A 12,796-nucleotide genomic window follows, 5' to 3' on the forward strand; every position below is an offset into this window, starting at 1 on the left:
AGAAAGAAGGCATGGAAAAGCATAACTCGATACTGCTGCAAGTAACCATGAATAATGATGGGTTTTTGTTTGTTTGCTCTTGGGGTTTTTTTTTTGTGAGGAGTGGGGATGGTGGTGGGGTTGTATGTGGTGGGTTTTTTTCCTATCAGCTCTCCATATTCCTGATGCTTCTTGCCCTATATAACTACTTGGTCAATTTCCCTTTAATGTCAGGCACAAAAGAACAGTAATATGTTTTTGTGTTACCATGAACAAAGGACAGAACCAAATGCTTCAGGAAGGACAGACAGAGTGAGCTCTCAGGTTCTTGGCAACTTATCCCTCACACAATTTAAGGAGTGCTGCTGTCTGCTGCATAACAACAAACTGCTTTGGAACAATTGGTTCTAAAGAAAGAGCCAGTGCCTGAAAGAATTTGATTGATTAAAACAACAAATTATGTAAGCACCAGCTCTACATTCAGTGGTGGAGCAGTTAATGAGGTCCCTCTCCCATAAAAATCTACCACCTTTGGTCTATACTGAATTGTTTTAATTATTTGTGCTACCGAGTTTCATATTTACGACATAGGAAAACAAACCCTACCCCAAACTATTTGCAGGTACTAGCTCACCTTTTTTGTGCAAAATGGCCACTTGGTTCTCCACTTGAATTATGCCTTAGATATTTTAGAAAGTTGGGTGAAGAGGCCGAGGGATTAAGACGAGCTAGAGTAGGAGAACGTGCAAGTTGACCAGAGGAACTTTTAGATTTGCCGACAGATTCGTTCACACCATATAGTCCAGATTCCAACCAGAGCGATGGAGTTGAGGTAGCACAGAGAACAACACAGAAAGAAAGGAAAGGAGGAAAAAAAAATGAAATCCCTTCTCTAATCTTTGAAACAGAGCTGGCATATGTAAATGAGACATTTCCTATGTTTTTCACAGTTAATGCAGCAACTGTAAGAACATGAACTTTTTCTTAACCCAATCAGCAAAGTTCCAAATTCCTGTTTACAGGCTTCAGCAAGGCATTTCAGAATATGACCAATTATAACTCACCAAAAAATGGCACTAACATCCCCATTTCTTTTTCCTTGTATGTGCTTCCCCTTGATTTCAATGAGAAAGTCAGGCATATGATCAAGAGTTCCAATGAATGAAAAGTGAAATACAGAAGTATTTCAACAGTATTTGGAAAAAGCCAGATAGAAGGGAGGGAGAAAACTGCCATAAAGTTAAGAGGGGACTAGAGATGCAGAGGCAGGCCTTTGAAGGAGGACAGCTTGAAGAATATTATATTAAAGCAAGTAGTAGTTTGTTTTTGTCAGTAAAATCTAGATAGGCTCATTGAAAAGCTAGACAGGAGCCCCACCTCTACCAATAACTAGGCACTTTAAGTCACTATTGTGTGCTATTTCAAAGCTACATATGAAATCACCAACTAGTAAGGTTTTCAGGATCACAGAGGCTACTGGATTTTTCTCTGTAAATAGAAAACAAGAAGTAGCATTTATTTATACTGCTCACAAATCAAAACAACAAAAATGATTGCTTGGACAAATATAACTGAATCAAGTAGTTTGTGACATATACTGTGGAACTACACATCTCATGTCTTCTTTCCCCTGTGAAGCACAGAGGGCTAAAGGTGCTTTTAAAAAGAATACCTACAAACCTCCAAGGAGTGACACACTGCATCTCTTATCCATTAAGAGGACATACCTGGTATGCAATTATCATCCCCAAATATGCCCTCAACAAACAAAATCATAGCCTGCTTTTAATAAGGCTTACTTTCTTTTGTGAGGAGTCTCTGTGCTCACTGAGTGATACCTCATAAGTTTCCTCTGAGGAACAGATGGTGATGATTCGACAGGCCCCAGAGACTCCTGGCTCTCTGTTGGTAAATGACTGAGTGTGTTTGCTCGCCTCCGAAAGCTCTGCTGGGGCAATGGAGCAGACTGCTCCAGAGAGAAATCCTCTGTGTTGCTGCAGAGATCATCCAGTGATCCACTGGTCTTGACAGCATTTTCTGCAGGAAGTGTAGGAAGTCTCTCTTTCTCCTTTTCACACAGTGGTGGCTCCTAGCAGTAGAAGAAATAAGGTTATCAATATGTGGGTTTAGAATCCATCTAAGATTGCAGTACCGTGTCATTATTCACATCCCACAGAGATCTGCTTCAAACACACATTTTTATCAAGCTAGGTCAATGAAAAATGTTTGATGTTTTATGTCCTTGTTATTCATCACTTCGACCAACAAAGCAGAGTTTTTATTTTGCAGAGAAAATTTTGAGTAATTTTGAGAGTAATTGTATTTTATACTATGTTGAATACAACTCAAAAGAAATAGGGTCAGAACAAAATGGTGACATTTGGCTAACAGTGAAAAGGGTGGCATTGCAGAATGCTGTATCTTTAGCAGCCCAATCTAACCATATAATAGTCCTCTTGTCTACCTGCAGATTCACACAAAGAACTTAAGCCTATGACTAGGTGCCTCTTTCAATCCCAAGCCATGCATTTTCTTTATTCCTCACCTTGTAGGTTTCCTGCAGAATCAGCCATTCTTTCAAAAACATAAGCAGAAAGGACGGCGTCAGGAGTCTGCAGGTGAGCAGGCATTTACAGCAGAATCAATAGCTGTATATCTAAGCCTGCAGAGTGCTATGCTGCCTCCAGGGAAGAAGACTGGCTCCTTCCATGCTGTTTGTTTGCATTGTTTTATATAGACTAAAAGTTTTCTAACCACACAAACAGGGAAATTACTCTACCTTCTGTCTTAGTTTTAAGCTTCTTTTAATTCAGTTCTGCATTCATAGTCTGAACTTTCAGGATTACAACCAGTCATATTAGGATCAGCAGCATGGTCATTATAGCACTTGTTTTGCTGCACACTGTTGTAAAATTCAGATGATGTTATATAATGTTTTATTTCACATATACTCACATATTCATACAAAATATATGTTATATACAGTACAAGGCATTTCTAATTCAATAGCACTTCTCTGGTTTATAACACAGGGAATAGAATGAAAAGCTTGAAAGCAACTTGAAGCATTTCACATCTGACCATATTTCATACTTGCTTAGTTGTTTCAGGGAATATTTTTTGAAGTGTCTAAATATGTACGATTATCCCAGGCTTTACTTACTTTATTTGTGCTGCTTAAGGTACTGGACATAGAGGTGTCCAAATCCACAGAACCAGACCTGTCCAGGGGACCTCTGGCTTTACTACCCTGTAGCAATAAAGCACATCAGCAGTTAAGATTATGATATATAGGGCACACCAAAGAGATTTGGGTAGCACAGTTGAGATCTGTAATTTTCACAGACAGTATCTAATTTGATTTCCTGAAATGCCTAAAAATACCCTTTTTCCCTATGGGAAACAGAAGCTTCATTCAGGATAGTCTCTGTTAATGTGAAGGATCCTGTAGAATTAAGGAATTCTCATGGGCAATGATGTGCTTTCCATGATATATAATCATATATTTCACATGGACTAGAACTACTGTTAAAGTACCTTCTGTATTAGGTACTTACCAAGATACAGAAAACTTAAAAGGATGTCTTTTACAAAGGACTAAACCCATGTAAATTTAATACACAGGAAAACATAATTTCTGGTATTACCATTCAGTGCCTACAAATCAGAAAGCATAAATATTTCTGTAGAATCTGTGAACAATATTTTTATATAATTTGTTTGAGTAATGTTGTTGTGTAACTAAGAAAAATATCTGATGAATTCTGATGTGCTAACACAATTATGGAATTTCCTAACCTTAAATCATATAATTTTTTAATGTTCTGGAGTTAATGCTTGTGTTCTCTTTGAAGTTTTATTCCAGCTAAAATATAAAATGGTGTCGTTATTCACACCAGTGACTATCTCTCTAGTTCAGCCAAAACTTCTGGCTCCAGATCTGATCAAAATCAAGAGTTTGCATCAAAACAGCAATGGCAGTGAAAATGCAACCAGTGTACAGCTATGCTTACATAGGCAGCTTATACCAGTCAGGACAAACTGAAAAAACCTAGAACAGTACTACAGCTAATATAACAACACTAACATTATATTTCATATCCTGAGCACAGCTGCAGTAGGATTTTATAGGAGTGAATTCTAGAAATGCTATCTGGGAAGTAACAAGAGGAGATACTCAAATATTCTTGTCACTGTGACTTTAATAACCTTTGGGCTGAGGCCTGGAATACTAACAAATAAGACTTTTCTACCAAATAAACAAAGCAATGACATTATGTTCAAAGACAATAAATATGAAGATACTTACACGTGATAAAATACTTTCAAAAGATTCTGTAAGAGACCTTTTTGCTTTGTTCTTTAACATGTCTAATCTGAATCTCGAAGCACTGCTGGACCCTTCATTTACAGCATTCTCAGGAGGAGGTTGTGAAGCCTGCAAATGTTTAGAAACAGAAATGCAAAATACTCAACAGCATGGAGAAAATCTCAGTGAATGGTTTGAAGACTTCTATAACCCATATCAATAGTTTTTCCTGGTGTCCTCAGCTTGTCATGCATTTTTCTATAGTGATACTTGTACTGAAGTTTAACAAACTATCCTAAAATAAGGACAGGAAATCTCTTAAAGGAAACATGTTGAGTGAACTAGCATGCTTCAGAAGAATTGCCATTTTAATACAGATTTACGGCTCTACTTTCATTCATTACTCTCTATTTTCATTTATGCCAATGTAGAATTATACAAATTATAAATGTTTAAGTGCAACAGATTCGAGATTTCTCGTGGATTGCCTTTTCTTTAACCAAGAAATGAATCAAGATCTCATCATTAACTCTCAACTTTCTCCATTATAGTCCATTTTTAGTGCTGGTGAATACTAATGCAGCAAACATAAAAAGAATACTATGATACAAATATTACCATCCAAACCCAATATCTGCAGTAGAAACCAGAGCTCAGTTTTCAGTGCTGTTTTGGGAGGTTCATCTTGAAGCTGACAGGCACCACAGCCCTCTCTACTTGTCCCTAAATTCAGAGATCTGAATGCTTAATCTGTGCAATTAGTACTGGGCAGGTGAATGACATATTATAACCATCACCAAATTGTCCTGCCTAGATGTAATTTTAAAACACCCTATTTCCAGTATGACAACTTTACAGGCTCCTGTATTTTCTTTTTACCTTCTATCCTGGTTATGCCACGCCAAAGTTAATTTTTGTAATAATTGGGAAGGGGCATGGCCAGGACCTGAAGGATATTTAATACCATCTGTCATTGCTGGAGGTAGGAGTCTCTCTTGAGAGAGAAGGGGCTCCTTCCCGTCAAAAAAATGTGTCAGGAGGGAGCCTTCCAGTACTGTCAATTACTAGGGGATGGATTCTGTGTGAATAATTTATTTTCTTGTACCCTCTGTGACTAGTATTGTTGCTATTACTGGTCATTTTCTTACCTCATTGCTGTTTCCAGTAAATTGTTCTTATCTCAGCCTATGATCTTTGCCTTTTGTGCCTCCAACTGTCCTCTCCATCCCACCACAGTAGGTGCCTGGCTTGGAAAGTCTTGGTGGGGGCACTGAATGGAGAGTACCATTCCCTAAACCACTACAGCTTCCCTCATTTTATTCTCCAAGAGTAAATCAGATGCTGCTTGCTATTCATTCTTATGAAAAGACATTTATTTTCAAGTGTTTTTGTTAAACACTTGTACTAGTATCACATTTTATCTTTTTTCTCCACTCATTTAAATATATTTTTTTAAAAAGGCAATGAAAAGCATGAAAGTGAATATGCAGAACAGAAGTGAACCAGACATCAGGGTGTCATGGTTAATGATTACTGAGACAAATAACAGTATGTGTTCAAAGTTATCTGCTATTACAGAGACCTGGAGATAAATGATCAGAGTAAATATAAAATGTTATGCTGAGACAAATGATAGATTATGGGGAAGGCAGTTCTCTTCTTAGAACATTGGCATCTTTACAAGTGTCATATTAACTAATTTGGTTTCAGGACATGAGCAAACAGATTGAAGGAGGCCTTATAAATTTTCAAATAATTGAAGACATACTTCAATACTTCATACTTCATACCTAAAGATCTTATCTTGCTTTGTATATCCCTATTTCCAAGCTGTTTGTGACTGACTATCAGCTAGCATTACACCAAACAAAAATATTTTAGGTATGATGACAGAGGACCTCAGGCAATGTTTCTTCCTCTTATCCCACAACTGAAATGCTTTTTTCTTAAAAGCATGTTTCTGGTGAGATGCCCAATACAATAAATCAGAGAGTGAAATATGCAATTTTCCTTCTGTTTACTCAGGAAGGTCAATAATTAGCTAGTAAGCCATAAAAGGAGAAGAGATTAACAAAGTGAAAATATAGTAAAGGAAGATTTGCTTCTACTTTCCTAATTTCTTCACAGGTCTAATAAGTGTCCATGTATTTATTTCCTAGTTTATATCACAAATGGCTGACAGCAATCATCACAGTGGAATTATCAACCAACAGTAGAGGGACAGTCATGACTTTTAAAAGGGTCTAAATAATTGGAACTGAAAGTTTCCAGCAAATGGATGGAATCCTTTTTTAAATACTAACCTCCTTGAGTTGTCTCAAGGTAGCTACTCACAAACCAAGGCATCCAAAACCACTAATCCCTTTGGAAAAACCTTAACTGTGCTGTATAAATAGCCAGTTAAACAGCACTGGCTATTTTATTCTCTGATAGAGAATAAAAGGTAGCTCATCTCTTTGGACATGGCTAAGAGTCTCTCCTGCTGTTTCTGCAGCAATCCTCATCATCTTAAGGCCCCTTCAAATGCTTATTTGCACACAAGAAATGACTTTCAGTCCTGAGTAAATGTAATAGGCTTTATGACCAAACCTAATGTGTTGTCATTACACTGACTCAACACTGACAGCAAGATGGTAAATGCCACAGATCAGGTGACAGCAATCACAAATTCATTATACATTCTCTCACGTATATTGAATTTTCTTTGCAGAGAGAATAAATAAACAATTTAGTAGTCTGCCTTGTTTGCACCCCTGACTCCTAGGCCTGAAATCAGACTGTACCAGGGACCTCAAAATTTGAGATATCTGTTTTGGTACATGACAATAGTTTATGAAGCATAAGCAAACCCAGTATTCACCACTGCTTACACATTGAAGTTTCAAATTGCAAGTGATGCAAATTTGCCTTTGGAAAGATATAAAAATTGAACGGAAATTTTTTTCCTGGCTTCTTGTGGAAAACCAGGGCACTGGGAATATTTCTCTGTCTGCTCTGGGGTGCCCTGACCCCCAGCAAAGCACTGACTTTGACCCTCATTCATGGAGAAAGTTTCCTAGACTTCAAGATAGACTAGAATCCACAAAAGTGTGAAATAATTATAGAGAGAGTGTAGTGTAAGTGTATCACTTGGTGAGAAATTTAGGTTTTGGGATTTTTAGTATGTTGTGGATGGAAGCAAGATGGAGGGCACAGGGTGTCATCCTGGGTTTCTTCTTCATGCTGCTTCTTCCTTCTTCTCCATGGGTTTGGGTGGCATTTTGTAATTGGGCAGAAAAGTCCACATTGCAGGCTCTTTGGTATCAATTATTGGGTTAAAAGGAAAAATAATCTAGGTGTCAGTTCTTAATTGGATAGTTTAGTCTTAAACGACCTTGTAACAAGAGATTGTTAGCCATTTTGTGCCTTCTAATGGAAAGCTGCCAAACTCACATTTGTGGGACTGTTTTACTGATAAGAAATAATAAACATCTGAGTCCAAACATGAACTAAATACTGCCTCAAGTGCCTTCAATCCAGACCCAGAGAAACCAACGACTGGTGCCCCCACAGCTTCTCCTTACATGAACTAAAATTGAATGATTACTTACCTGTTTTGCTTCTCCAACATGAACATGGTCCTTCTGTTTTTCTTCATACATGTTTCTCAAAAGAGAGATAACCAGCTCATTCTCTTTTTGTTCATTTCGTGGTCTTAATTTCTGTAATTGAGAACACCACAAGCACAGTAATTATGCATTTGTGTAACAGTTTGCAAATGTTTACACTTTTGTCACTGTAATAAATCATGAATGTAGGAACAAATTTAGTCTGTTAATGCTACTGCTCCAGTCCACCAGAGGACATCAGTGTTCCAGGCAAAGCACCAATACAGCCACAAAAACACTTGACCTCACTTCATACACAACAGAATTTACACCTAAGACAGAAGACAGCTGTACAGATATTGAACTGCCACAAGCAAATAAAGGCTTTAAAAATATTTTTGTTAATTTTCTTTTGATATAAAGAAAACTGAACCACTATAGTTCTGAGTTTGTAGCACACATGGAGCACTGTCCTAGAGATAGGATTCACAACACTTCTAGAAATCCTTCACACTGGACATTTAGTTTTTGGGAAATGACATAGGTTTTTTATAAATCAGTGCACAAGGTGAACCTATTTATCTGTGCTGCTGCATTTTATTTCGATCTCAATTATTGTAAGAGAAGATTTAAAAAAAAAATTATTAAAGAATTTAATCCCAAAAACTTAACTTTTGAAATACATATGCTGCCTTAAGCCTGTTGATATAATGCAGAGGATACAGTATGAATCAATGCCAAGGTAGCACATTAGAGTAATAAAAGTACCACAGGAAGACAGTTACCTAAAAATGTGAATCATGGTAACAATACATGGGTCTGCAAGAATGCAACATTCCAGGCTGTCTAACTGAAAAATTTAGCTGAGAAAGATGGGCAGGAGATTTGTACTTTACCCTTAGTTTTACCAAGTTAATGGTTTGCAGATCCTCACCAGAAGCAATTAACAGTTTCCTGTGACTACTAGAAAGAAGCTTTAGACTGTGTGCAAAACACTAAAAGGCAACAGTGCTGCTAGCTGCCCTATGCTAAGAAATTACTCAGCTCATGGAATTGGTTCCACAGAGTAACTTCCAAATTTGGTACTGAGTGATAAACTGCCACGTGGAAACACACAAAGAGACTGAAATGACTCAGGAGAGGAAGGAAACATTACTTTTAAAAAATTCTGACATTTCTTAATCTTCAACAGCGTTTCAATCCCAGTGACATTTCCTACAATCCACATCATCTATTTTTAATCCAGCTATGCTTTGCTCTGTCCTAAAATAGATTTAATTAAGAAGATAGAAAGTTTAACTTCTTTAGTTAGTTTGACAAGAATTAAGATCTAGGATAAACTTTAGGCAAGAAATTTTCTCATCCGGGAATATTACAGAAATTTGTTTTGCTCCAAGTAACAGTTTGAATGTCCTCACAGTACAAGCTATTGCCTTCACCCATAAAAACTGTGTTCAGGTTTACTCAATGAGAAGGCAACATCTCCATGGAAAGCAAGGAGTATTAGGGGAAGAAAAATTAGTAAAACAGTAATTTATATCAAAAACTAAGTTTTTAACAGCTCTAAAAAAACAACTGAAATTAAAGCACAAGCTGGCTAACAGTCTATTATGTAAAAAAAAGAATGATTCACAAAAAATGAAAATTAGTTCTGTGTTTTACACAGATGTTAGCAAAAAACACCAGCTGCTTTAAAATCTTGTAGGAAACAAAGCTTACCTGAACCTCTTCAAAAACAGAGGCCTGTTCCTGGTTATTTAGTGTGGTTAGATGCTTTTGTAGTTCCAGTTTAGTCTTAGAAGGGGGCAACCCTACCAAGAAGAACAAAAATGAACAAATTAGAGGGTCAAATTTTTCAGAATTAATCAATCACATAAATATGCTGACAATTTAAGCCAAAGCTTGTCAATTATTTGAGCTGACCCATTCCATGATTTCATAAGAGGGCATTAGAAAGAACTCTAGGTTAATTTAAAGCTACTACTAAACTCATGTCTTTAAAATGAGGGACATGAACTCTGCAATGAGGAGATTTACTGAGCACAGACCAGGATTATACTCTTAGCTGAAGACTCCATTATCACACAAGATAAAATAAACCCACAATCTACTGCATTTTAGCAGACTGTTTTGTTGGTGTTTCGTGCAGTGTTGCTTGGATATCGTTTATGGTATAAACAGAATTCCCTTTCATTTTCTCCAATTTCGATGTTGTGGGCCCTTCTGAAAACAAGGAAATTTATTGCTTGTTAGTGAAGGTCTTACTTTTCCTTTTGATGAAAACATTTATTGACAGTCTAAAGCAGACTACCCTTTCATTCAGATTATTTTTTCTGTTCTCTTCCTGGATTAAATTAGTTTCCTTTATTTTCTGTGGAAAAACAGCAAACCATCAACAGTATTGTGCACTTCAGTTTCTGATCATGGAATATCTCCTTCAGAAGCAGATGACACAATTAACAGGATGGCACAATTGAAGGCATTAAGGGACATTGGCCTTTAAAAAACTTCCTAAAAATCACAGCTAGCTGAAAGCCAAAATAGAGTGGAAGTAGTTTTGGAAGTTGTCCAGTTTCATCAAATTAGGCAGGTTTTGGTCCAACAAGCCACTGCCACGTGATCTGACAAGCTGCTGTTGCCCTTTATTCACCCCAAACATCACTTAAATGAACAAAATCTAACAGTGAAATTTGCTGAAACATAAAGAGATTTTTTATGACTTGAACATCTGTTCCTGGGCGACAACGACAATTCTAATTTCTGCATTTCCATGAAGGAGCAGACAAACACGGATATGAAAAGCATACTGTTCAGTTCCTGCTTAGTGATAGCATAATGCCAGTATCTAAGTGTACTCAATAAGACACCAGGTCACAGCTATTGCAGCATCTACCCTTCAGAGGTTCCTTATCTACAGGCTTCTGCATTTATAGGGCTAATAGAGCCAAACAAGCTGCAACTTGCTAATGTGTACACTTGGAAACAGTTTTTAAAAGTTCAACTAAAACACAATAAAGGAGCTTACCTCTTGTTAGAAAATTCTTCTTACTTTACAGAAAACCTGACACTACAGTCCTCTAAATAAAAGTACCTGGCTCTCAACTTTACACCCCAAGTCCCAAGGTCATTTTAAGCATTAATTTCCTTAGGATTTTACATACTGTCCCCCAGTGAAACTGCCACAAAAAATATTCAACCAGAAAATTCTTTAAACCTCACCTTCTATCTTTTCACAGAGTTTATGCAAACTTTGCATAGGACACCCTTCACAGAGCTGGGGCTGTGCCTTGGAAGTCTGTTGCACAGCAGCCACAGTGAAAGCCTGTTTCAATGTCATCATGATTTCATCAACCTGAAAAGAACAGCATGTAGAAGAACAGAATTTCACTCTTCCACTGTTTTCCTTAACACAAACACAACAGTCTTTTAGAATAATATTGCCCTTTGCTTGGGAATGTGCTTATGACTAAAAACCCAAGCTGCTCATATGTTGGTTCTGTGCACAAACACACAAGTACAATAAAACTCATCATGAACTCATGTCTCTTCCAGACCACCCAATTTTATTACTGTGGTCTAATGAAAGATCCTACCCTCTATCTCAAACCCCTTTCTTGTCTATGATCAAAAAGATTACTGCAGTTGTGATGCACTGGTCTTACTTAGAGCACAGGAGTGTAGCCCTGACTTTCAGAACAGGTGCCCTAAGAGAAAACTCTCCCCAAAAAAGAAGCATAAGGTCTAACTTAGTTTGTGAAATGAAGGTTTAGTGGATTTTAAAGAGGATTTTAACTTCTGCCCTCGAAACAAATGAAAAGGTCTCTTGCAGACTGCTATATTAGTTACATTTTTGTATTTCTGAGTGGAATAGGATTTGATGACATTCAGCAGAATACAGAGCGTAGAGCAATAGAAGACAAATATTCTATCTGGCTATTCTTTTCTTTCACTTACCAGTGCTTCATCTGTACACTGAAACACATAGCAAACAAAGTGGAAACCTCCATTTTCTGAAGACTCTCTGCAGATGAACCCAAAGTGATCCACATGTCTAATTCCCTAGGAAAGAAACAACAGCAATGAAACAATGAATACCTACTTTCAATGTTTTGTACCTGTATTTCTTTCAGGAAGAAAATAACAAAATAGCGTTACATACACTTATCTCTGTTAGAGCTACATTAAAGACATCTGGCCATTAAAATTCTGTCCTGTTATAGAACCTAATACTTCATGAAACTTTAATTTCAATTAAGTCAGACATTGTTTTATTTTTCATTTTCTTTTTAATGGATGAATTATAAAAGACCCATACAGCAGACCCAGAGATTAATAAATTCTATTCAAAATGTATTTTACTCTGAAATTTTTAGAATATGTGCCTGTATATTTAGTGATGAAAGTTATTATCATGATGAAAGTTATTATCATCAAATTAAAAAAAAAAAAAGTAATTTATGGAAAACAAAACCTACAAAACAAAACAAACAAAAAAAACTCAGGCAGAAGGACAGAGAAGCAAACTCTGTGGCACAAGGAACAGGGATTAGGAGCGAATGAGGAGTCTCTGACACACACCTGCCCACAGCGCATCACATGTACTACCTCTGCATTGCAGAGGACTGTCCTCATTTAAACACATGTAACTTACATTCTTGAAAAGAACATATTTTTAAAGTCTTTTTCAGATAACTCTTCCATATAATTTTTCTCCTTTCATTCTCACTTCTTGAAAAATATGGCTCAGAGATCCCAAGACTTGCACAACTGTGAATCACGCTCACTGCAATCTCAAACAAGAGTGTGTTCCTAACCAGTGTGCTCCTTCTAGCTAATATTATTCATCCACTGCACACAGGAGTGAGTCTTCATCTCAGGAATCACAATGCAAAGCATGAAAGAAGAATAATGGTCTTATAAA

General features: G+C 36.9%; 1 protein-coding gene across 1 annotated transcript in view; it reads right to left on the minus strand.

Moving 5' to 3' along the window:
* The window catches only part of TBC1D1 (TBC1 domain family member 1), a 47,900-nt gene extending 35,953 nt beyond the window's left edge, over positions 1–11,947 (minus strand). Inside the window, exons 1-8 of the mRNA XM_066548511.1 lie at positions 11,830–11,947; positions 11,095–11,227; positions 9,595–9,686; positions 7,879–7,989; positions 4,289–4,417; positions 3,143–3,229; positions 1,779–2,068; positions 614–742 (exon numbers count right to left, since the gene is read on the minus strand). Of these exons, the coding sequence (XP_066404608.1) occupies positions 614–742; positions 1,779–2,068; positions 3,143–3,229; positions 4,289–4,417; positions 7,879–7,989; positions 9,595–9,686; positions 11,095–11,215 (959 nt within the window). The 5' untranslated portion in view covers positions 11,216–11,227; positions 11,830–11,947. The remainder of the gene's footprint in view (positions 1–613; positions 743–1,778; positions 2,069–3,142; positions 3,230–4,288; positions 4,418–7,878; positions 7,990–9,594; positions 9,687–11,094; positions 11,228–11,829) is intronic.
* Between the last annotated feature and the right edge of the window lie 849 nt (positions 11,948–12,796).

This window comes from Molothrus aeneus, chromosome 4, assembly GCF_037042795.1.
Source record: "Molothrus aeneus isolate 106 chromosome 4, BPBGC_Maene_1.0, whole genome shotgun sequence".
In the NCBI taxonomy this organism is placed as follows: domain Eukaryota; kingdom Metazoa; phylum Chordata; class Aves; order Passeriformes; family Icteridae; genus Molothrus; species Molothrus aeneus.